This window comes from Sturnira hondurensis, unplaced genomic scaffold, assembly GCF_014824575.4.
Source record: "Sturnira hondurensis isolate 20B ecotype Veracruz unplaced genomic scaffold, ASM1482457v3 Scaffold0014302, whole genome shotgun sequence".
In the NCBI taxonomy this organism is placed as follows: domain Eukaryota; kingdom Metazoa; phylum Chordata; class Mammalia; order Chiroptera; family Phyllostomidae; genus Sturnira; species Sturnira hondurensis.
In genome coordinates this window covers 8288080-8315028 of record NW_028086933.1, presented here as the reverse complement: position 1 = coordinate 8315028, position 26949 = coordinate 8288080, and the positions used below count along the sequence as shown (strand labels likewise).

Below are 26949 nucleotides of genomic sequence, written 5' to 3'. Positions count from 1 at the left end.
GCCCCTGATCCTGACCTCACACATTTCTTCTAATTGTGCTCTTTATAATTCAGTCAATAGATGTCACTTTGACGCTGCAAAGTCAATAGCATCATTGCTTTTTCTCATCCTCTTTTGTGTGGAGTTTGGCTGCATTCTTATTATTATTCTTAATAAATAGTCTTTGCCAGAGATACTTGATCCAAAGAGGCAGGGAAGCAGCCAGGACCAGTTTGTTGAAGTGAACTTGGCTCCTATAACTTAGCTCCTTGAATGTCATCAGCATCTTGAAGTCTTCCAGGAAGAATCTACATGATTTAAAATCAAGATGTTCTTTAATTTAAGGCCTTAAAGAGGGTCTGTATTTGGAGACATTTCAGACAATCATTTGACATCTCTCTATTGAAATAGCTCTAGTCAGCTGGATAAGGAGATCAGAGGCTGAACTGTAGACCCATGAAATATTTATTTACAGACAAACCGAATAGTTCATACACCCCTTTAGAGACAACATCAGAAATGCAGCCCAGCTTGAATCACTGTCTTGTTTTAGGATTTTTTAGACAACGATGGTTGTGTCACATTAATTAATTGCCTGTTGAGCCAGCATTTTTGAGCTAATGCTTTCATACACTTCGGATTCAGTAAATCTAGATTTTGGACTGTAAATCCTTCACTATGCACGGACTGTTTAATGTCCTTTACACACACACAGCAAAGTATGTATTCTTTTGCAGAGTTTAGACCTTCTAAATGTGGAAGCTGGAGAAGAACAAAGCATTTTCAGTCTGGTCAGCATAATTTTTTAGAGAATATTTACTGGATACTGTCATTGTAAGTCTGATGGTAAATGAGGCAGCTCTGACTTGTTAGCTTTCATTCTCGCTGTTCAGATCGGACTGTTTCCCTTCTGGGAGCTGCGAGATTAATGCAGGCCTCTCTTCTCTTACATTCCCTTCTTTGTTTCCTTTTATATGTTTACTTTCTTTGAATTAGCCTGCCTCATCTACTTTTAGATTTGAAGGCCCCCAGAGGCAGGAACTGTGTCTAGGTTGGTTTTACGGAGAACACTCAGCATATTGTGGGGGTGTTATAAACATGCCATCTGTGCCAATTTGAAATTCAGTTTCAGACCTTTCAGTGCTTTTCTTTGTGTTTAGTTGGTTATAGAAATCTGAACTAGAATAGTCCAGTAAGTACACATTTCTGTGGGCTGACAGTGCTCACAGTCTCAGTTCTAATATAGGGACAGTATCTTATAATCTACCTTTGCTTACTATATCGTACATATATTTTTGAATTTAGATACCCTAAATACCATGTTTTGCTGTGTATAATGCACACTTTTTTTTGCCCAATTTTTTGAGGGAAAAATAAGGATGCTTATCATATGTGGGTAGTAGCAATTCTGTATCTATATAAGTGTTTTTTAATTCTTTTATTTATGCTTCTGAGTTAAAAGAATAACTCTAGAAAGCAATAACAGTATGTGTATACCAAATAATACCCTAGAATATGATAGTCTGATTTGTTTCTAAATATAAATAAATAAGGGAATTGAATTAAAAAATTTAAGTGAAAGATTTTTTTTCCCTGAAAGCTTGGGCCAAAAACATGGGTGTACGATATACATGGCAAAATACAGTAGTTTTTTAATTTGAGTATTAATCACATTAGAATAGAAAATTGCTTCCTTGATGTAGGTTGCTTTTGTCTAGGGTATCCTTTCTCTGCTTTGATGATAATTACTGTTTGATCTCTTTTTAGGTATAAGGTTGGTTTGTTTTAAGTTTACTCTTTCTCAAAGGAGAATAAGGGAATTAGATGAACTACGTATTAAATTTTAGATTTAAAAGTTAGTAGAAATGCAACAAAGATACACACATAGATATACACACAAAATATGTGTATATATATAATGTGTTTACTATAACAAGTTCTTTTCTTTTTTTAAATATTTTATTTATTTATCTTTAGAGGGGAAGGGAAGGAGAGAAGGAAGAAATATCAATGTATGGTTGCCTCTTGTGGGTCCCCTGCTGGAAACTGGCCTGCAACCCAGGCATGTGCCCTGACTGGGAATTGAACCAGCGACCCTATGCTTCACAGGCCCATGCTCAATCCTCTGAGCTACACCAGCCAAGGCAACAAGTTCTTTTCAAATATGGATTTATAACTGTTTCATTATTTGATAGTCATCTTATACATTATACAATTTGTATATATTTCTCTTAGGTGTGTACCTCACAGTAGAATTCTGGGTCATTGAGAATTCCCATGTTCACTTTCAGTGTTTACTGTCAAACTTTTCCTCTTCTACCAGCAGCGTGTAAGATTTCCAGTTGCTTCACATCTTTGCCAACATTTGTACTTTCTTCTGCCGTTTTCTTTAAAAAAATTTTGTATTGAATTTATAGGGGGGAACATTGGTTAATAAAAGTACATAGGTTTCAAGTGTACAATTCCGTAATGCATCAACTGTGTAACGTATTGTGTGTTCACTACCCAGAGTCAGGTCCCTTTCTGTTACCATGTGTCCCCTCTTTTCCCTCTTCTGTCTCCCCCTGCACCCCTTTCCCTCAAGTAATTCTCATGTCATCTGGTCTAAGAGTTTTGTTTGTTTCCTTGTTTGATTTTGCTTAATCCCTTCACCTTTTCACCCAACCCCCCAAGACCCCTCCCCTCTGACAACTGTCAGTCTTTTTTTCTTATCTGTGAGTCTGTTTCTATTTCATTCACTAAATTTCACTTAGCATAATACTCTATGCTGCTGTAAAAGGTAAAATTTTTGTTATGGCTAAGTAGTATTCCATTGTGTAAGTACACCACAGCATTTTTACCCACTCATCTACTGATGGGCACTTGGGCTGCTTCCAAGTCTTTCGCTATTGTGAATGTTGCAGTGAACACGGAGGTGCATATATTCTTTCAAATTGCTGTTTCCGGTTTCTTTAGATATATTTCCATAAGTGGAATTACTGATCATAAGGCAGTTACATTTTTAATTTTTTCAGGAAACTCCATACTGTTTTCCACAGTGGCTGCACCGGTCTGCGTTCCCACCAACAGTGCACTAGGGTCCCCTTTCTCCACATCCTCACCAGCACTTGTTTGTTGACTCACTGATGATGGCCATTCTGACAGGTGTGAGATGGTACCTGACTGAAGTTTCAGTTTGCATTTCTCTGATGATTTAGCGACATTGAGCATCTTTTCATATGTCTCTTGTCCATCTGTATGTCCTCTTTGGACAAGTGTCTATTCAGATTCTTTGCCCATTTTTTAATTGGATTGTTTGTTTTTCTGGTACTGAGTTGTATAATGCCTTTATAAATTTTGGATATTAACCCCTTATCAGATGTCTCATTGGCAAATATGTTCTGCAATTCAGTGAGTTCTCTTTTCTTTTTATTGATGGTTCCTTTGCTGTGCAAAATCTTTAGTCTTTTTCATTTTAATGATTCTGTTAGATATGTGGAGGCATAGTATTTGGGTTTTAACTTGCATTCCTTTGATGGCTAATGAATCTGAGCCACTCGGATATGTACAGGGTGAGGCAAAAGTAGGGTTACAGTTTTGAGTTTGAGGAACAGAGTTTATTCTTGTATTATTATTCATTAATTATATATATTTATTAATGATTTTTAAAAAGACTTTGTTTATCTATTTTTAGAGAGAGGGGAAGGGAGGGAGAAAACAAGGAAGAGAAACATTGATCACCTGCCTCACAGCCCCAGTTTGGGACCTGGCCCACAACCCAGGCATATACCAAGACCAGGAATTGAACTGGTGACCCATTGGTTTGCAGGCCAGTGCTCAATCCACTGAACCACACCAGCCAGGGCTATTAATGATTTTTTTACATGAACAACTGTAAACTTACTTTTGCCTAACCTTGTGTATTGACCATTTGTATAGCCTCTTTCATAAAGCACCTATTCAACTCTGCCTTCGAAAAATTGATCTGTAGGAATTTAATTTTTTTAACATTCTGAATGTGAGTCTTTTGTCAGATATATCTTAATTTTGTGGCTTGCCTTTTCACACATTTAATGTGTCTTTTGATGAACAGATGTTCTGAATTTTAATCAAGTCCTAATTTTCCATTTTTTCTCTCATGACTAGTGTTCTTTGTGTCCTGTTTAAGAAATCTCTGCTTGCCCCAAGGTCATGGAGATATTTTCTGTTTTCTTATAAAGGTGTTATTATTTTACCTTTTATATGTGCATATATATTCTTTCTTTCTTAAGGTATTTGTTTATTTATTTTTGGAGAGATGGGAAGGGAAGGAGAGGGAGAGAAACATCATTGTTTGAGAGGTGCATCAATAGGTAGCTTCTCACACACCTCCCACTAGGGACCGTACCGAGGCCTGTGCCCTGACGGGGAGTCAAACCTGTGACCTTTTGCTTGGTGGATTGGTGCCAAGCTAACTGAGCCACACCAGTTGGAGTGCTACCATTTATATTAAACCTATGATCAATTTGGAATTGATTTGTGTGTATGATTTGAGGTGAGGAAGGTCAAAGTTTATTAATTTTTCTGTATGGATACCTGATTGACCTTAGCACTATGTACTGAAAAAAATTTCCCGTCTCCCTTTGCTAGAATGTGTTTGCCTTTACTTTTAATTTTTGAATTCCAAGTTTGCTGTTATTTTCTTTCCATTTTCAACACATTGATGACATAGTTAAAATAAGTGCTTATGCCCCACTCAGATGTCAAACACTGTCACTGTTGCTTCTACATCAAAAGTACTCTTTTGTATTCACAGCTGATAATGTCCTAGGTTGCGTTTAGAGGATATGCTGTCCACTTCTTTTTCCTGCAGCCTTCTGTGAGGAAGCTCTGTGGAGCCCTAGAGGGCCCGCTCCCATTGACGTTTATGTGAACGGCACCTATTGGAGTCTGCACACACAGCCTGTGCAACAGCAGCCCTGAACGCCATTTGTAATAATTGACAAGTACAAAATTGTTAACTTCTACTGTGCTCCAGCAGTCTGCCTTTTAAACTGTAAGGGTTGTTTTTTATTTAAGTGCAGTATTATAGGATACCACAAGTTTAACGAGGTAGAATAGGAAACAAATTCTGAGGCAACTCATGTGGCTTTTCACAATTTACCAGATCTTACAGCTTTACTTTTTAATGTTTCATATTTGTGTTTATTTTTTATTTAGAAGGTAGTTTGTGGCAGCGAGAGTATTTTATACCAGTTTCTTACTATATCATGTTTCTCTCCTAGGAGAGACTTTCCTGGATTCCCTAGAGTGTCACAAACTTTAATGAACACATTCAGAAGATGACCCTTGAGGCTCATAGCTACTCTTACATCTATTTTCTTGGAGATACAATTACTTTTAAGCTTCTAAGAATCCAGAGGGCCTTTTTCCTATACCTTTTAAATCGCATCTTACGGATTTTCTTACAAATCAGTTCTTGAATTTCATGTCCCAGTTTAATCATCAACAAATGTGCCCGACCGGTGACTTGGGAGGATTTTTATTAGCATCATAATCTGATACAATCAGATTAAACCTTTAAAATATATGGGAGTGTGTAGTTGGGATGAGAGTATGAAATCAGAATCCTGACCCCTGTTAGAAGGAATCCGGAAGTGCTTAACAAACCTCTGCGGTAATCAGTCCAGCTGGTCCAGTTGAGCATGGAACTGCGACAACACGCTGCGCCCCACACTGCGGCTCCGTCTGCGGGCAGCTCTGGACTGGGGCCAGCCAGCACTTGGAAGGTGACCAACTTCGAGACTGGGTCAGTGCAGCACAGACCCCCAGCTCCTGGGAAAAGCAACCCAAAGCGGTGTCCTGAAAGTAGTTCAGCAGTATTTAAACAAACAATAAAGGCGGAATATTTAGAGTTTTGAGGTCTTCTACACTGGAAAAGCCAAAACAAATTTCTAACAGAAATTTTGTGTGGCTTTGGACACTTTGCTGGAATCTCATATATTCTGTATAAATCAAAAATAGTTGTGGTAGCATTTATTTTTAATACCCTAATGTTTAATATTCTTTTGAGATTCATTTTTTAGGTGGTGTTAGCTGTTATTTACAAGGCCACTGGTGTTTTTAAGTGACCTGCAGTATTCTCCCCTAATTCCTGTTAGGATACTCTTTTTTATAATCTATTATATGCAATCTGCATATCTATGTTGGGAGTAATTAATTCTCATTCTATTGGCAAATCTAATCATTTGCATTTCTAAAAGATAGAAATATGAGGTAGCTGTATCATTCCTTGAATTTTATTGCTTAACTATATATCAGACACCTTATAAAAAAGTCACTGCGGTAAGTACTGTGGAGAAAGACATGAATAAAATGCGTAAAAGTCCCAATTTTATAGAAAGTATTCTGGTGGAAAAGGAAGACAGGGAGGAAGCTAGTATTCCTTAAGCATCTGGTGTACATGCCAGGCATTGAGTTAGGTACTTTACTTAACATGTTTTTCTTTAATTCTCAGTATAGTTCTTCAGTGTTACCAGTGATATCCCCAAATGAGGCACTTGACAGACTCAAAGAGGCTAAGTTGCCCAAGGCCACACAGCTAGTGAGGTTCAGTAGCAAAGCCATATTTGATACAGTTTTGACTCTAAGATTCATGTTTTTCAAATGGCCATTGGGAAAACAGCTACTGTTAAAGAGGATGAGTAAAATTTGTGCGTAAGAAGATAGAAGGAAGGCTGTTTTAGGAGAAAGAAAATTATAAAGGCCAGAAAACTTAGCTATGTACAGGGAACATGCAAATACACTAGATTTCACAAACTCTTTGGTCTCTGGGGCCCCTTTATATTAAAAGTATTGAGAGTCTCAAAGAGCTTTTGTTTGTATGTATTACATCATTAATTTTTACCATATGAAAACTAAAAACATAAATTTAAATATATTTATAATTTAAAAATAATGATAAACTCATTATATATTAATCTAAATAAAATTTCTATTAAAACAACTATATTTTCCAAAAAAAGTAGAAGTGCATTGTTTTATATGTGTTCAGATCTCATGAGAGTCAGGCTTCTAGATGACAGTTGAATTCTCGTATCTGCTTTAATGTTACTATATATCACATTATTAAACTGGAAAATGCCACTGTATACTCATGATACTTTGAGTGAAAGAGGTAGATAGCATCTTACTTTTATTATGAAATTAATTTTGACCTCACAGACCTCCTGAAAGTGTTTTAGAAAACCCAGGGGTGTTCTTTGGAGAATTACCAGGCATGTTTGTGAAGGGGAACCCAATTGAAAGTGTAAGGTCGGGACAAGGTAAAGAAAAGACCTTCATTGGTTGAGTTTAATCTTTAATAAGCAGTGAGGAGCCACTGAAATTTTCTAAGCAGAAGAGTGAAATAAAGAGTCATGTTTTTAAAAGATTACTATGCAAGTAATGTAGAGTATTGGGAAGCAACTATCGTTGAAATGTAATTGATTTTTGAGGTAACTATGGTAAGCTATGTAATTGGCATCGCAGTAGAATGTATTGTAGCATCTTCATCTGACTATATGCGTATACAAAGAACCGGAGAAAGAAGAGCTGAAACAATGCTAAGATTTTGAGCCTGGTGACTGGGAGATTCATATTCCATTTAAGATACAGGGAACACAGGAAAAGAATCATGTTGGGGAAACATGATTCAAAACCGTGAATTGTTTTCAAATGTATTTTAAAAGTTTTTGTATTTTTATTTTGAAATAGTTTTAGTTTTACCCAACAAGTTGCAAGAATAACAGAAAGTTTATAGATATCCTTCACCTAATTTACCCTGATATTTACAACTTGTATAATTAGTGTACAGTTATCAAAATGAAGAAAATAACATGTACAATACTGTAAAGTACAGACCTAATTCCGATTTCACCAGTGTTTACACCTTTTCCTGTTTGAGGATTCAGTTTGGTGTCACATGTTAGATTTAGTTGTGTCACTTTAGTGTCGATAGCCTCTCATCTGTGACAGTTCCTCATTCTTTTCTTTAAAAAGTGCTGTAATGAAAAGAGAAGATGCTTACATGTGGTGAAAAAAAAAGCAGTATCAGTTTATCTCTTTTAAAATGCCTAAGAACCTGAATAAAATCACTATTTTTAAAGTGTTACAAAAGTGTTGTACAAAATTGAAATTTATGTAGAAGACATAAACAAAAAGTGACAACCCACTCCCAGAGATAACTGCTGTTAATAGTTTGGTGTGTATTCTTTTATTTGTTTTCTATGAATGTGTGTTTATATATTTTGGAATCTAATGGGCATACTCTACTACAGCTTATATTTTTCACTCAGTAACTATATTATATTCACGTGACATTCTTTTTTTTTTTCTCTTTTTTTAGAGAGGGGAAAAGAGGGAGAAAGAGAAGGAGCGGAACCTACATCAGTGTGGTTGCCTCTTGCACGCCCACTGCTGGGGACCTTGCCCACAGCCCAGGCGTATGCCTTAGACTGGGAATTGAACCTGGGACCCTTTGCTTTGTAGGCTGGCACTCAGCCACTGAGCCACACCAGCCAGGCCTCACACAACATTCTTTAATGTTAATATAGAGAGATCTATCTCATTCTTATTAGTGGCTGCACAGTGTTTCATAATATGGCTGTATCATGAAACCATTCCCTTACTGATGTACCTTTAGGTTATTCTCAGTTTTTCATAATTATGTATGTTTGGTTATTTGGGCAATTCATGTGACGTGAAATTAGTTCAGAGACCATATGCATTTTTCACTCTCACAGTTATTACTAAATTGCCCTCCAAAAGTTTGTATCTCAATTTACATTTTTTCCAACAATGCATGGCATGCTTGTTTTCCACCAAAGCTTGGATGGAAGTAACCTAAAGGGTGAAGAATAATTTGGCTTGAGTAATGGTCTTGTGTGTGTTTGCCTACTTATTTGTTGCTCTTTTAATTTTTTTCCCCACAAAATACTTTTTCTTTTATAAAAAGCACACACCAATAGAATACTTAATTAAAAGTGAATGGTTTTAAATATTTTGTCTTTAAGACCTTTGCTTTTAATCAGCATGGGATGAAAGCATGGCCGTGAAGGCCTGGACAAGAACCCTGAGTGATGAGTGAAACGGTTACCAGAGGCTACCTGTGGCGTGCATCCTGGATTTTAGGGTAGTGGGCATCAGTGTCATAAACTCTTCTTTAGAAGGGGCTTCCGTTAGCTGTGACTAATGTGTAGGTAAGTCTTGGCTCTTATGAGGATCCTATAGACTTGAGCAACTTACATAATTCAGTGTTAATTCTTAGAGTGGAGAGGGAAACGGGGAGAGATTATTAGTCCTAACATTTCCTTCTAGAATAACATAACCACTAAAATATTTTTGATACTCCATATATGTCTGTGATGCTACAAGCTTATAAATGAGGATACTAGTTATAGCAGAGAAAGCATAAATCAGATAAGGGGATTTCTGAGAACTCCGAGTAAACTCAATCAAAAGGGAGAATTTAACAAGTGTAAGTGGCCCTTGATTTCTTTCGTCTTATCTAAAAGTACACTGGCTGCCCTGGCTGGTGTGGCTCAGTGGGTTGAGCGACAGCCAGTGAACTAAGTGGTAACTGGTTCGATTCCCAGTCAGGGTACATGCCTGAGTTGCTGGCCAGGTCCTTGGTTGGGGGCATGTGAGAGGCAACCCATCGATGTTTCTCTCCCTCTCTTTCTCTGTCCCTTCCCTCCTCTCTAAAAAAGGAAATAAAATCTTGAAAATAAATAAATACAGGTACACTGCTGAGCAGACTAAGATTTTTAAAATAGATGGAATTTTGGTTTGTTGGTTATAGTTTTTATATTATATTTTTACCTTCTAAACACATCTCAGAATTCTTTATCTTTTTTCACATTCAGGATCTGTATTTTTAAAAAATATTTTATTTATTTATTTTTACAGGGGGGAAGGGAGGGAGAGGAGGAAACAGCAATGTGTGATTGCCTCTCGCACACCCCCTACAGGGGACCTGGCCTGCAGCCCAGGCATGTGTCCTGACTGGGTATTGAACCAGTGACCCTTTGGTTCTCAGGACAGCACCCAGTCCACTGAGCCACACCAGGCAGGGCAAGATCTGTATTTTTAAGGGTGGTTATATATTGTACCTTTTGTTTCTCTTGGTCATTCTGTCTCTACCTATGCACTGTACTTTTAGTTACTTATTTCCAAACAATATAATGGCATATGTTGAGACATGATTTGACAAAGGGACAGAACATTAGAAATTTAGACCCTCCTAAAAAGTCTAGGATAAGTTCCTCACCAAAGCATTAGTCTTGTTATTAGTATAGTAATGGTCAGTGTGACTATTAAGAATGTTAGATGTTTGATGTACCATCAGCTGTTTCTTTCCTATAACAAATGAGCTTTCAGTAGACAACTTACAAACCTGGCCTGTGTAGGAGTTCCGTTGTTCGATGTTCTCTCTCGTCCTTAGCTCTGACTTCTCTTTACCAAGGTGGTAGAATCAGGGCACAAAAATAAAAGAACAAGATAACTTTTATTTTTCTGTAATATTATAATGGGATTTGAATAACTGTCTGACATTTGAAATTTGAACATGACCCGAGGCTGTTCTAAGTAAAATAGAGTTTGGGGTTTTTTGTTAATAAACAAAATTAATTTGTATGTATGATTTATTCACATATACATTATCTATGTAAAATATATGTACATATGAATTATTAACAGTTTTTTAAACCACAGAGACAGTATTTTCTAATTAACTAGTTTTCTAGTTAAAATGAGGGGAAAAAATCTCATTTATCCATTTACACTAATGTTTAGAAAACTCTACATGAGGACCATTTTCAGAAGCAGTCTCCGAAAAAAACAAATTAGAAAACTGAAATAAAGCACAGTCCTTCTAAACTGGGGCTGTCTGTGACTTGGGAACTGCTCCTTCCCCAGTCATTTAAACTAGCTAAATAGTTAAATAGTTAAATAGTCTGCTACTAGAGAATTGGATGGTTATCAATTTATCTTATCTTAACATTTATTTGAATGCCTAGAGACTGCTACATACTTTACATGTGTCATTCCACTTGTCATAGAAACTGTGGGTAAAAGTAGGAATACCTTTATTTATGTGAAAGAAAACTAAGATTAGAAGAGGAAAAACATGTTTTGCCTAAGGTCATGTGGCAAGAGTGTGAACCTCAGAGCCTTGCTTTTTAACCACTATTGCGAAGTCAAAGATTGAAATCTTTCTCTTTATTGCTTAACTATACCCAGACCAAAGGAGCTGCTAACTCAGTTAAATCTTGTCTGGAAGAGAAGCATTGCACCAGCTGTGGTAAAAACAGCAACAAAACCAAAAATGAAAGTACCAGGGTAGACTGGAAAACTTGGAGGAAGGAGACCTGAGTCTGCACTTGGCTCAGTTACTCAGCTCATATCACTTTCTCAGTAAGGCCTTCCCTCCCGTGTCCTCGGCTTGTTTATCGCTATTGCAACACTGAACTCATTGCTATAATTACCGTATTGCAGGGAGTCTAAGGCGGACATCACTTTTATTTTACTTTACTTTTTTCAGGGATTATTGTTGTTTTCTACTTTATTTTTATTTTTATTTTGTAAAGTTTATTTTTATTGCATTTTCCCCCATTACCATTAATCTCCTTATACCCTCTTTCACCTCCACCGACCTCTCTCCCCCTGCCAGTCACCACACTGTTGTCCGTGCTCATGAGTTCCTTTTCCTTTTTGCTTGATCAACTAAGCACCACCCTCCCAATAGCTGTTTACCCTGCTCACTGTGAGTCTGACTCTATTTTGATTGTTAGTTCAGTTTGTTCATTAGATTCCATCCATATATGAGTAGACTCGTGCGGTATTTGTTTTTCTTTGACTGACTTATTTCACTTAGCATAATGTGGATGCATCTTATAATTGATGGTGTCTTAAAATTAATTGGCAGCATTCCTCCTTAATTATTGGTACGTAAAATAAGGATGTGGCTTATAGTGGGTGGCATCTTAGATTTGACGTAGTATATGTTTACATGTGCTCCCATGAAATGTTTACATCATTCCCACAGTTTTAAGTACCAGGTGTGTACACTGATTTTCTGATTTCTAGTCCAGTCCTCTTTTAAGCTGCAGCCCTATACATTCAACCAAATTTCCTCTTGCTGTCACGGGGATCACAGGTTTTATACGTATGCTTTGCAAATCAACTTGTCTTTTTTTTTTTTTAGATTTTATTTATTTATCTTTAGAGGGGAAGGGAAGGAGAGAAGGAGAGAAATATCAATGTATGGTTGCCTCTCATGAGTCCCCTGCTGGGAACTGGTCTGCAACCTAGGCATGTGCCCTGACTGGGAATCGAACCGCGATCCTGTGGTTCGCAGGCCTGAGCTCAATCCACTAAGCTACACCAGCCAGGGTGCAAATCAACTTGTCTTATAGTGCTCCGTCATCTCAGTGAATGACATCTACATTTTTATGTTTTTGAAGCTAGAAAGTTTGGCTGTTAGGGGTTGAATTCCAGTTCCACATGTAATATGCTGGTATTGTGAGCACACAGTGAAGCGTGTCATCTATGTTCTCCATCTGTAACGTGGGGGGCATAATCACACCTACCTCTGAGGATTGTTAGAGCAGTAAAACATCAAGTAAGTGTTAGGTGCTGCTAACACACGTGTACACATCCGTGACTTCTCCTTACTCTGCACATGTAATTACCATCACATCCTGTGATGGGCAGACTTTTCATGATAACTCAGGTACACCCACTCTTATCTTACTGTCACTTCTCAAGTTCAGGTCCTTGCCCCCCCCCCCTTTTTTTTGCCTGTAGTAATTAATCTTGTAGTTGCTCCTCTTTCCCATCTTGAATGCTGTCAGTACTTAGACCAGTAGAGCCATCTTTTAAGTCAGATCATGGCATTTCTTAAAACCCTTCCCAGTGCGCTGGTATGAAGCCCCAGATTCTTACATGGACACGTCGTTCTCAGTTTTCTGAACGGCCTCTGTCTACTTTTTCAACCACATTTCATGCCACCCTGACGTGCATTGTCACTCACTGCTCCCAAGACTCACTCGCACTCACTTCCATTTTAGCTTAAGTCCTTCTTCCTCAAGACATTCCCTGATCTTCCAAAACTAAATTAGGTTCTTCAGTCTTAACGTATAGTTCTTTATATAGCTCAGAGGCGATCGGTTTCTTCCCCACTGAAGATCTTTGCTGGGGGGCTGTCTTATGCATTGGAAGATGTTTAGCAGCACCCTGGCCTCCACCCATGAAAAGCCAATATGCAGGATGCAGGAGACAGCCAGCATACTCATAATACCCAGATCAGTAAAGTTACTGGTAAAAATGAAAAATGTGTCTTTTATTTTATTGAAAAAACCATAGAGACTTTTTGGCCAACTCAGTGATTTCTCCAAGGTCATAGAGCTAGTTATGGTAGAACTAGACCCCCAACTCGGGTTTGGCCAACTCTAAAGCTGTGTCATTTGTATGATCCTTTCCTCGCTTCCTTGAGAGCAGAAGTGAGCGTATGAATCAATGTTCTAGGCTTCCAAACACGGCCTGACCGTTCTCCTTCCTTTCCATTTGACCTTCGGGTTGTTCCTTAAATAACCATCTCTCTGTGTGTCATCATTCTACCAAGTTAGGTGATAAACCTGTTGAAGTGACACCTATTTCTTATGTACTGTCGACCTGGTTCTTATATAAATTACCTTGCCTATAGTAGATACTCATTAATTACTTTTGTCTTAGGGATGTGAAAGAGAAACAGTATTTTGACCCACTTAATTTTTTTCAAGGTTTGGAGCTATCTCATGAAGGAATTTAATGCTTTATTCCCTACTCTTCTTCCAGTCAGTGACAGAGTACATTTTGTTTTCTTTTTTTCTATGGTAATGCAGAGTTTTATTATTCTGTCTATTAAAAGCTAATATTTGAGAACATTCACCATATTAATGGAGCTTAATCCAAGACAAGTTAAGCTTACTATTTTCAAAATATTTCAATACTGAATATTAATAGGAGTCATAATTATGTCAAAATTGTGTCCAAAATTATAATGTTTGATGTTAGTCTACATATAATTAATTTTGTGATGTAAAATTCTTTGCCTGTAAGGAGGAATGTTTGGTTTACTTCACTGATAGGAACATCTCTTAATGCTGGGCTGGCTGTCTCTTCGTATTTCTCCTGCTGGTGATATTTAGCATGGTTATCTGTGATTCTTGAATGGAGTCGAGTGGGGAGCTACTCACCATGTTTACTCCAAAGAGGACCACATACCCAATTGCTATAGTAATGAGGCGGCACAGCGGCAGTGCAACCGCCCAGTACTGTTGAGGCCCAAGGGTAAAGCCTAAAGCATTTACCCAAGGTTCAGGAATAAAAGCCCACATGAACTATATCATAAAGTCAAATTGGGAGCTTAAGAAAAGAACACAGCCCTAAATTGCTCTTTCTGTCAATGGCGACCAGGAGCCCAGGGGATGTGAGGAAAAGCTGGGCAGGACGTGGAGAGCGAACCACATTTTGTTTTTGTATTTTGAACTGAACTGCCTAAAATGGTTTCAAAGTGAAATTGATAGTTTGTGTCTTCGTGGATTATTGTGCTTGTTTCCTTGGAAAAAGAGTTAACCTTAGGTATTTTTGTTTTGCTTTAGGAATTAAGTGATCTACAACGCGACCCACCTGCTCACTGTTCAGCTGGCCCTGTGGGAGATGACTGTAAGCTTTGCTTTATTACTAGCATTTTGCTACCATAAATGGTATAGGTTTGAACATTTGTTAATGACTCCAAACTCCTTTGTTTGTTTCAGTGTTCCACTGGCAAGCAACTATTATGGGGCCTGTAAGTATGATTCATATACATGAAATTAACCCCCTCAGCCATACTTCATTTTCGCCATTTCACCTTTGATCCGATGTTTGTGGCTAAGGTTGAATTTTCTTGTATCAGAGTCACTTAGGAAGCAAAATGTGATTAAAGGGTTTGATAATTTTCTACACCACTGACGGCAAATATTTGCTAGGGTCATTGTGACGTGTTTTCCTTCGCCAAATCCTCTATCATTGCTCCTAGGAATGGATCACCTACAACGTGCAGCCAGACTGTGTGTTTTATTAAACACAAAAGCCAGTTGTTCAGAACTGAGCACCATTATCCTCACATCAGGAGTTTTAGTGGGTTGGAGATAAGTCTAATTAACCCAGTAATGGAATTCCTGCAAGTATCAAGTACCAGTTTGTAGTAAGTTTCATCTCTTCCTGTTCGTGAGAGAGAGCTGATAAAAGATTTCAGTGGGTCTTTCTTTGCTACCTCTTGGGCTTGCTGCTTTTAGTTTTATTGGATTGTCCAGAAGTCAAAATTACCTGCTATGAGTGGCTTCTCTCAGCACTTACTGCCTTTAAGATTATTTTTTTCTACACCCAAGAGGCAGTTGTCACTAGAATGCAGCCTTCCTTCCTAGGAGCAAAAATCGGATTGTATAAAATGAGCACTGACAGCTCACATTCTGCTTTCTGGGAAACACAGTGACATGTTTCCATGGACATCACGCTGCCCCCTCCCAGAAGAGCTTTATCTAGTGAGCCACAGAGTTCTTAATCATATTGCCTGGGTTTCACTTACAAAACAAAACAGTTACTGAATTTTCAGAGCCGGAGTCCTGGGCAAGTATCTCAATTACTAAATTGTTAAGTTAACCTTGTAAAGTGTAAAATGCAACATATTTATTAAAATAGCAATGTTTAATAAGAATCTAGGTATTTGTTTCTCATGCATATTTACTAAGAACTTTCAAAATACTGTCATTTAAAGGCCCATCCTTACCACTTGAATTGTATCCCTTCAAAAATATTTTTTAGGTAATTACATGTAGTAAATGGTTACAATTATGTTACTCATACCACTTTTATTTTAATAATGTAAATATGTCACTCTGTAATATCTTTTGAAGATCTAAACAGACCATGGCTTTCAATTGTAATTTACTTGTTCTCTACAATCCTTATAATATTTGATGAACTAGAATTAAGGAACACGTATAACAAGAAAAATATGCAGTGCAGCCCCTTATTATATATGCAGAAAATTAAAAGGAAGTAATGACAGTCTTGCTATTAAAACCAAAATGTTAATATAACATGGTAAATTTAATGAGATATAAAGGAATTAAAATACAATTTTAGGTAATTTTGCTATCTAAAAGATAATTTTAAAAATTAATTTTTTCTTCCTTGCTTGTAACATTATATATTTCTGGTTGCCATGAAGGTACCTGGCCACATTTAAATTCCTCTCGTTGGTTCCTAATTTGATAATTCTGTGAATATTGAATGTATTAGTTTTGTTTGGGGCACTTTTGCATTTTTCACATTATTTTATAAACTGTTACTAAGTGAAGACTTGAGGTCTAAATTGCGTAGTGGTGTCCCTTAGCCTTCCCTTTTCATAATGTGGTCTCTTAGTTCATCTCCATTCTTGCCCCTTAAAGGGCCATCAGAAAGTAAGACTCAGAAGTAAGAGGTGAACAGCAGCCCCAGCCTTTTTTTGTCCTGAGTACCGCTGCAGAGAGTTACCCTTCTTCACAGCGGGCAGGTGTGTTGTGTCCTGATGCTTCAAAGTGGGGCTTGTCAACAGAGTTGTTAGGGCAAGTCACACCACTGCGTGTTTCCTCTTTTTTTTTTTCTGTTTTAAATTCTGTGATGTCAACGTGATTTGAACTTATGACAAAATGATGGCATGTTTTTCCAACTGATGTGTTTTGGGGACAGGGGGATCGTTGTAGGTTGCCAACTAAAGGTAGCACTCAAACACTGATGCACGTGTTTTGTGATTTCAGCCTGATAGCGCGTATCAAGGTGGAGTCTTCTTTCTCACTGTACACTTCCCGACAGACTATCCTTTTAAACCACCAAAGGTATTTTTACTTTTATGATTGATGTGATTCCTATGTCAGGGATAGATCCAGAGATATTTTTAGGGTGCCCAAGGCAGGTTAGAATGTTCAACTGCGGTGTGAAACTACCAAGTCTAAAATATGTTTTCTTGCTTAAATGTTGTATTATATTTGTAAAACAAAAGGCAGTATCTGTTATGCTATAAACTGCGTTCATTACTTTCCTTAGATTTCTGTAGTTTGGGTTTTATGGTCAAGAATATGGTTTTTCCATTTAGGGGATTATCTCTCCAAAGTCAGTTCTTTTTTTTCAGTTTTGTATTCAACAAGCATTTGTTGAATACCTATCATGTTCTCTTATATTGGGGAATACAAAAGAAAATACGACACAGTCCCTTCTTTAGTGTGGTAAGAGATATAAAACCATGTTCTTATTCAACTTAATTTAGATTAGATCTAAAGAGGAAACAAATGATGGGGATATCAGAAGGGAGAAACTCATAAACAAATTCCGTCATTGAGGAAATATTTATTTATTTATTTATTCCAAATGATAAGAGAAAGTTTATTTAGACCGTTGTGGAGGCAGTAGAAGTGGACCAGCTGGGCTGAGTGGGCTCAGGAAACAAGTTACAGAAGCAGAAGGGTCCTGGGAGCCTGGGACAGGGAGAGGCAGCGGTAACTGGCCTGGAGGGCGGGGGGGGGGCAAGGTGTGGGCATGCCCCCAAGAGGGACAGTGTGCAGGAAATAATCATTTTAGATTTTGAAGAACACCTTAATAACCTTATATACGAACACTATCGCCACAACTCTTGTTTGTAGATGATTAGGATTCTTTTTGGATTTCTGAGGACAGGTCACAAGCTGAAGGCCCTCAGCTTTCCCCTAGGACAGGGTCAGCCCCTGTTTTTAGAGCCTAGTGTCACTACTGCGTGTCACTGATAATCAAATTAGTAAAGGGATTACTTTGAAGGCTCGTCAAAGCCGTGGTTAATTACTTCAGGTGCTACTCAGCCAGTCATACCAGCTATTACAGACTTACTGATTTCACTCTCCAGAAATATTTCTCGGTTTCTCGCTGGGGCAGGCGGGAGGTGGGGAGAGGTAAAACGAACCATTTGCTTTCCCATTCCCAGTAGCTAAAACTATGTGTGCTCAAAGTAGATGCTCAGTTTGCCTCGAATACTTTACTAGGGTTGTGTAAAATTGAAGAAATTTCACCCTAAAGTAGATTGGTTCTGCTTGTTCATCGTTCATGGATTGTCATATTTTTATTTTGTTTTGTTTCATTTTTAGATTGCTTTCACAACAAAAATTTACCATCCAAACATAAACAGTAATGGAAGTATTTGCCTTGATATCCTGAGGTCACAATGGTCACCAGCTCTGACTGTATCAAAAGGTAATTTCATTTATGAGATGTATAATAGTTGATAATAGTGAGACAGGAAAAATACGGCAGAAGTATATTAAAGTCCAAAGTTTTAAAAAAACAGTTTACTGTGTGTTTTCCTCCTTTGATTTTGTCTTGCTTTCATCACTCTGACAAGTATTCTCTGGAGCTTTTAGCACTTGGCTTGGTTGCAGGGTGTTGGTGGGCAAATCTAAATGTTGAAATAAGAGTTAGAGCTAGAAGTTTGGGGATAAACCTCTTGACATTTTACCCTTTAGTTTTGGCTTTATATTTAAAAGAGGGAGAATAAACAAGTCAATACAGTCATACCCCAGTGCTCACCAGCTTCAGAACTCGTCAAAAACCCTGTACCCATTGCATTTTGATGACAAAGAATGTTTTGGCACTCGGCGCTTGCTGGGGACTTGTCGCACTTGCTAGCACTTGTATGAATCACAATGCCACCTCGCAAGAGGAAAAGCCTTATCACTCGTCACTTGCCCAGTACTCTTCAGTTTTGGCACTTGTCACAAACAGTTCTGGAATGAATTGATGATGAGTACCAAGGTGCCACTGTGTATGATTTTAAGGCCAGTTGCCCCATTTATTAAATGGAATTATTAACATAATGATTAAAGCTTTATATCTGTTTTACAAATATATCAGATTAAGCCAATAAAACAAGTGATTTAAAATGATAGATATGTTTCAGTTTGTATGTGAAATAGACTTTAGAATAATATAGTACATATAACATATTACTCTAACCCAGCAATTTTCAACCCTTTTCATCTCATGGCACACATAAACTAATTGCTAAATTCTGTGGCACACCAAAAATATATATTTTTTCAATCTTACCAAAAAATATGTATATAAGGGGACCCCCCCCCAAAATCCAGAATTATCTTCTGGAGGGCTATCCATCCCCTTGTAATATAGGCTTCCACCACAGGTGAGTATTCACCTAGAAACCCTTCTATATCAGTGTACCAGCTGGTGTTGTTGTGAGAGGCTGCATTTGGCTTTAGTGAATTTATTTTTTGAAGACTCTTTCAATGTGTTTGCCCATTTCATGATGGGTGATTTATGAGTGCACCTGCCCACACTGTACTGAGTGTTCAGCAGTTTTTGACCCAAACGGCAATGACCTTGGTGCCCTACTTTCCCTATTTACCCAGTCAGTCTTGCCCCAAGCAACTTTATTTGTTTCTTGAAGAAAAAAGTCCTGAAAGGGAAACATTTTGGAAGAGTTGAAACAAAAAATGGCAGAAGCACTAAAAAGCACAAATCAAAGAGCTCAAAATCTGTTATGAGCCATGGAAAAAATTCTTATTAGGTATATTGCATTGAATGGAGAGTACTTTGAAGGTGACTGAAGTTTAAACATGTAAGGATAAAGACACACTTTTTTAAATAAATAACTTCCACTTTTTGGGGGGGGGGTCTGTTTTATCTGACTGTCTAAGGGACAGGTCAGTGCTCCCGACTGAATAGTGAGGTGTTGTATCATTAAAACTTCTTGCAGCACATCCTCTTGCTGGTACACTGGTTGAAAACCTGCTGCTCTAAACTTTGAATAATTAGTATTGTCATAATGATTGAAATGTACTCCATGTGAATTCTTAACTTCCAATAAACTGTAACATCGTTCTTTTATAAATTATCAGATGTGTACATCTGAAGCCATTTTTGTTTTCTTGGCCAGTACTGTTTGCTGTGCCAGCCCTCCTAATCCGTGTCTTGTTTCTCTAACAGAAAATAATCCAACAGTTGGAAAATACTGATTTGAGTTAGAAGCATCTGTCCCTGAAATAACTTCATAGTTTTTCCTTTTTATAAAATTTAAGAAAATTGTTTTTCTTGAAGGTTTCAGGGAGGGATCCATGGACTTTAAAAAAAATTTTTTTTTGATAAATGCTGTGTGAACATATAACTTGTTGTTTTTTTTTTTTTAAGTAATGAAGTTTAAAGACTTTACTTTCAGGGATCATTTCTATAGTTTGTTAAAAGTGATGAGGTTTAACCCTGATTGATGAGGCTCAGTTGCTTGGGCATTGTCCAGCAAAGCTAAAGGTCACCAGTTTGATTCCTGGCCAGGGCACATGCCTGGGTTGTGAGTTCTGTCCCCATTTGGGGTGTGTGTGAGAGGCAACCAGTCGATGTTTCTCTCTCACATCAATATTTCTCTCCCTTTCTGTCTCCCTTCCTTTCCCTTTCTCTAAAAATAAACAAATAAAACAATTTTTAAGCGATAAGGTGTAGGAAACAGAGTCTACAGCCATAATTATTTCAAGTATTAGGTAAGTAATAGCCCTTTAGGTCAGTTATTTATAAATGGCAGTTTTTCTGACCTAAAATGTTTGCATAAAATGTTCGTGTAGATTCTAGTGTCTTTTTAAAAATCTTTCACATAGTATAATGTTAGGCACTACATGTGTCACAGATAGGTTGAGAGACTGAATTAAGAGGCTCTCTCCCTGCCTCAGGTCTTGTCTTGCTCACAAGACATGAATTTAGGCAAGAGACGAACATGTATAGTGGAAATGAGACAGCAAGTTTATGAAATATGTACAAGCACAAAGCTGTAGGCAGGCACCCAGCTAGTCTAAATGCCCCAGGTACAGAGGAAAGAAATTGTTAGTAAGTTTGTTAGTATTTTAGTGAGTTTGTTCTATACACTTGAGCTGAGGATACAAGTGGGTACTTAGCTACTCAAGGTACACTGACTACTGGGGATCAGAAGTTACATACCTTAGCTAGCTTCCTGGTACCCCTCCTCCCGCCTCCCTGGGAATAGTATGCAACTGTGAAGGCTTTCTTTTTAAGTTAGTAAAGGCTCTTTGTCTTTGTTAGTGAAATTGTTACAGAAGCTCTCTTTCCCAGCTTAGAAGTTCAAGGACTACCCCGCCTTCCTGTACTGTTCCTGCTTGTGATGTTCAGGATGCCTAGCAATCTTAGTGAAATTGTTACAGAAGTTCCCTTTCCCAGCCCAGTCTCAAGGATGCCCCTTTCTCCTATGCTGTTTTTGCTTGTGATGCTCAGGACACCTGCAGAACTTTTCAAACCTAGCTGAGTTAATTGATGAGACATGTCTTTCTATAATTTTTAGTCTCTTGTATTAAGTTCTTTGTTAGATTGTAGTGGCGAGTGCCCTGCCTTTATTTCTTCTCTGGCCACTTGTTCCTAGCTGCTACCCAACCCAGATAGGAAAGATTCTTTGTCAAAGGGTTGTTCAAATTCATCTATCTTCCCTGGAGTGGTATCACAAAATAGAATTCACTGGGCATAAGCAGCTAAGTACTTACACATGTAGAAGAAATGGTGGACTGCCAGGTGTTGAGCTCTTACCTTTTGACATTGGTAGCTTTTTTTAAAGAATAATTAGTATTGTTGCCTTCTGGTAACTGTCCTTTAAGGACAGATTCAAATAGCCGCAGTTCCCTCATTGGTAAAATGGGGGCTGTAACAGTATTGCCACATAGGGTCCCTGTGCCCCTGCCGCATGGGCAGCACTCAAGCCAATGTCAGCATTCCTCGTTCCTTAGAACAGTTGAACTGTGTGTGTCATGGGGAAGTCGGGCCTGCGGTCTCTGAGCATCAGCATGGGGGCGACGAGGAAATCTGCCCTCTCTTATTTTGTAAGGTTGCTTATACTTGCTACCTAAAGTAAAGGTATTTTTAAATGCCTTATTTTTATTTTTTTGTGAGTTCAATTGGGAATTTTTCTGGAGACTTGAGCCAGATAATTGTGGTTTAATGTGCAATAAAAGATAAGGAAGAGGAATTAAGAATTAGTTTTAACATTAGTGCCCTTCGGTACCCTCTTTCTGTGTCATCTAAGAATCAGCTTTGCTTTATAAATTTACCTGTGGATTTTTAAGAATAGGAAAAGCTAAAGGAACATAGCAGGTGAGGCTGGAGATGGAAGGTTGTTCCAGAAATCCCACAGACCCCTCAGAAGTGGTGGCGCGAATTAAAGCAGAGGCCCCATTCTCTCCTTTTCACTGGGATTTGTTTGTGTGTGTAGCTGTTTGCATTAGTATTTTGATGTAATGTGGCAAAAAGCAATTACTTTTTAAACTTGCATCTATATTTTAAAGTATTTAAGTAATATAGTAACTATTCACATTATTTTTACACGCATGTGGTATATATTATGTACATGGAATAAAAGAGCCATCGAAAACAATCTTACAAAACTTCCTTTTTTGTAGACAATCTATATCGCTAAGCCAGCGTAAAAAGTACATGAACACAGTGCCCAAATGTTTTGGACTATTAACTATAATTGATTCTTTTACTTTGAATTGATTAAAACACAAATTTTCTGTATTTAAATACAAGGTCCAACACAAATAATACCCCTATTTTATTAGAAAATCTTTTATTACAAATCATAAGCATGTAATTCTATAGTACAACAATATCACACTCAAGCACATCATATGACATTCTAGGTGAAATGTTCAAAGTAATATTTTATAGCTTAGTACACCCGTATCATTACCCCACCAACCACACTCAGGCCTCACTTGTGCTGGACCCTGTAGAATAAAAAATGGACAGTTCTCATTAAAGTACAAAAGTATCTCTAAGAAACATCTAAAGTTAGGATGCTTTTCTAAAAAGTTTCTGATCACGTACCATTTGGGATGTGTGTATGTGTTACCAAAAATATTTTGTAGAGGATTCTTGAGCTACAAGGTTGTAATAGCTACTGTGGAGGTTCACATTTATATATATATAATTCTAGAGAAAGGGAAAGGGAGGGTGAGAGGAAGGAAACATCATTGTGTGAGAGAAACATCAATCAGTTGCCTCTTGCATGCACCCTGACGGGACCACCCAGGCACGTGCTGAAACTGGGAATTGAATCATTAACCTTTCATTTTGAGGGAGTAGTATGCCCAGCCAACTGAGCCACACTGGTCAGAGTGAGGTTCAAGGGTTCCCCCCACCAAAGATTTTATTTATTTATTTTTAGAAGGGAAGGGAGGGGGAAAGAGAGGAAGAGAAACATCGATCAGTTGTGTTTCACATGCCCCCAAACAGGGACTTGGCCGATAATAACCCAGGCCTGTGCCCCAACGGGGAATCACACAGGTGACCTTGCGGCCTGCAGGACTGCACTCAACCCATTCAGCCACACCAGCCAGGGCCCCATTTTTTGAAGAAATAAAAATTCAGTTAGCATTTAAAACTTTAAATGTTCTAACAATTTTGTATTAGATACATTGTATAGTAATTTTAGAATTTAAAAAATTAAAAATACTTGCTACCAGCTATAGTCTAAAGTGTAATATGATATGTTCATTTTGTTTTCTTTATAACTTTATTGCCTATATTCAATGATTATTTTCACATATGTAATTGTATAAACAAGAAAGGTCATTATCTAATATGATGTTCTCTTTTAAATCTAGTTTTATTGTCCATATGTTCTCTACTTTGTGATCCTAATCCAGATGACCCCTTAGTACCAGATATTGCACAAATCTATAAATCAGACAAAGAAAAGTAAGTGTTTTATTTATTTCTGCTTGGGTACATTTCTTTGTGGTCTACCAAAATATAAGTATTACCAATGTATTTAATCAATACATTTAGTTATGCTTGCTATACTTAACATTAAGTTTGTTTTTCTTTCCAGTGGAGCAAACCTTTTGTTTTAAATTCTGTTAGTCTTTTTACAAAGAATCTTGTTCTGTTTCTCATGCTGTTTAATTTTTTACTTGTTAGTACTACATGCTTTGCATTTTTACCCAGTTGGTCATGTTTTTGGTAGGAAATAACTATATATAATTGTGGGGAGTAAATTTAAATGAAAAAATTTGATAAATTGGGAAGTATTGGATATTATATTCCTTACCTTTTCCCAGGAAGAGAAGTTATCCCTAAACCCTCCAAACTGACCTAGTTTTCAAGGTCATCTTGGTATGACTGGTTCATTTGCAATTTAGAAATAATGCTCATTGCATTTTATAGATTTTTATTCAATTTTTTTCACTTTATAAGTGAAAAAAACTTTATAAAGTTTTTATAAACTTTATTGTTTATAATTTAGGTATGTTTTCATATAGGTTGTAGAGAGACCCATCATTAAAAAATAACTTAAATTTTGTGCTTGTTTATGCATAAGGCTAAGTCACTGTGACATATATATAATTGCAATTGAGCATAGGAAGGTAGAGTACCCTTTTTTATATAGATAGGCCTTCTGAAAGATTCGATTTGTATGTGTTTACTGTATCCTTTTTGTATGCCTACAGATACAACAGACACGCAAGAGAATGGACTCAGAAATATGCAATGTAAAATCAAAAAATTTTTCATATATACCAGAGTACTGTAAAATCTAGGTTTTTTTCAATATCAGCGGTAAATTGAGCACTGTTTACTGTTTCATTGTACCATGAAATCCTTTGATTTTTATCCATTTTAAATGTATTTCTGAAGCAAGACAAAACAAACTTCCAAAAATACCCTTAAGACTGTGATGAGAGCATTTATCATTTTGTATGCATTGAGAAAGACATTTATTATGGTTTTTAAGATACTTGGACATCTGCGTCTTCATCTTACAAGATCTACAATGCATCTGAAAAGCAACCAAATTATTTTTTTGCTGAAACTAGATGTTTTTACATGAGAAATACTGTATGTGCTGTCTGTCGTCGGTTTTATAAATCTGTATTCAGATTTCATTTTTGTTAGCTCACTTTATAATTTGTATTTTTTTACTGTATAGACTAAATGTATTCTATTTACATGTATGTCATTACTTTTTTCCCTGTGAACAGTATTGAAGAAGCCGAACAGCTGATAACTAAATGAATTAACTGTTTGTCTCCCTTGTCTTAGGGTATTCTGTAGATCAGTTGCAGATTTCTTAAACCCGAATGATCTTTACACTGTAATTCTCATTATACTGATTATGGAGAAACACTCGTTTTGATTTTGTTATACTTGACTTAACTTTATTGCAATGTGAATTAATTGCACTGCTAAGTAGGAAGATATGTAACTTTTATTTGTTGCTATTCACGTTTGAATTTTTTTCTGTATAGGCCATATTACCATGACACCTTTTACAGATCTTAATGTAGCTTTTCCATATAAATAAAATGCTTTTTCTACTATTTGTCTTGATTACTTAAAAAGATTAAAAAATATAAGTAAGAATCATAAGTCTATGTAAAATTTTGCATGCAAATTAGTTCCAAATTGTGAGACTAAGGTCTGTTGATTGGCTAATTGATCATCATTAATTATATAAATTTTATTGCTTTAGGTTTGTGTCTGTTTACTCATTGTCAGTCTGAAGGATGATATACCCTGGTCCCTTGTTATAGAAGAAAATTTATAATTTTGGGGGGTTTGTTTAGATCATATCTGAAATGGGTTATTTACAGAAACACTAAGATTTGTGTGTATAAGGTAGTGTCACCCACACTGAAGAAAAGTCTTTCTTCAATTAGATCTGAAGACTAGGTCAGCTCATTAAAATAGTAGTCTAGATGTAGCTGACATTGTATTTCTTCACACTTTAAAGTTAGAAATTTAGAATTTCTAAAGTAGAATTTTAATGCCATCACAGTTTGAAAAAGAACATTCTTTCTTTTTTACTATAGAAGTTATAGAGAAAATTCTAAAATGATGCTTCCTGTTTTTATATATTGCCAGTTAAAAGTAGTTTAAATAAGCAGGTTATCTTTGCAGATTTTAAAGAAAGCTTGAAAGTTCTAATGTTTAACTTTGGAAAAAATACATCTCTAATTATCAGCATGCTTACCAGACTTGAGTGAGTGTCATTTTTAAGAAGAGCCGGAGTCTTTGGTCGTTGCGGTAGTTGTACAAGTGTGCAGGAGTCCGTGGTGGGTGTGGTCATTAGCAAGGCGTCTAGGTCACTGAAGTATTTTATCATGGTTCATTATCATTAAATTGCAGAATAACCAACTGTTAGAAAATGTGTTTTTATAAATGAATGTAAAATAATTACATGAATTGTGAAATGGATGTTGATGAAAATAGAGGTTTAAAAAGTAATTATATTAAGTGATGTCTTCAAACAGCCATATCATGCAAAACACTACTTCACTAGCTATATTATTATAAGCTGCATTCTCGCAGAATCTGAACACTCAACAACATTAGGTTTTAGTATTTAGTATATTTTGATAGTGAAGGGTTTTGGTTCATGAATATCTTTCACTTTTTTATAAACTTTCATTTGTGTGGCATTTATTTTTGGAAGTGTCCTTTTTTCTTTATTAAAGTTTTTGAAACTTGCCTAACTCTTGTTTGCCTTTGCTTACATCTGAATTGTACAGCCAGTCTCTTGAGGAGTGAGCACAAGTTTTATTTACCTCAGATCTTCAGAGCTCATTGGTGGCATAATGATCAGTCAGACTGCCATTGGGGTATGTTTTTGCCTAATTCTAACAAAGAGTACATTACTTAGCTTTTATAACTGTACGTCCCAAGCCAGGGGCTTTCCTCCATTGCTTAACCATTAACTTAAGGACCTCCTTTGAGCGAGGGAAATGGTTAGCCTTTTGGAGATTTAGGATCCTACCGAAGCCATGGGTGCTTCAAGATGTAGTTGAAAACTGTGTTAAAATTGGCCTCTCGTAATTGTCACATACAGTCAATCAGGAATACAGGTTCTAAGGGCAACCTCACCCTCATGCCCCAGCT

At 37.0% G+C, this 26949-nt stretch overlaps 1 protein-coding gene across 2 annotated transcripts in view; it reads left to right on the top strand.

Moving 5' to 3' along the window:
* UBE2D1 (ubiquitin conjugating enzyme E2 D1) overlaps nucleotides 1–26540 on the top strand; it is a 38096-nt gene extending 11556 nt beyond the window's left edge. Inside the window, exons 2-7 of one of the 2 annotated variants that reach the window (XM_037062757.1) lie at nucleotides 14619–14682; nucleotides 14775–14806; nucleotides 16800–16877; nucleotides 18153–18258; nucleotides 23676–23769; nucleotides 24522–26540. In XM_037062757.1, coding sequence (XP_036918652.1) covers nucleotides 14619–14682; nucleotides 14775–14806; nucleotides 16800–16877; nucleotides 18153–18258; nucleotides 23676–23769; nucleotides 24522–24567 — 420 coding nt within the window. In that variant the 3' untranslated portion in view covers nucleotides 24568–26540. Of the gene's footprint in view, nucleotides 1–14618; nucleotides 14683–14774; nucleotides 14807–16799; nucleotides 16878–18152; nucleotides 18259–23675; nucleotides 23770–24521 lie in introns of those variants that run through there. The other variant, XM_037062758.1, reaches the window with a different exon arrangement.
* Nucleotides 26541–26949: the final 409 nt, after the last annotated feature.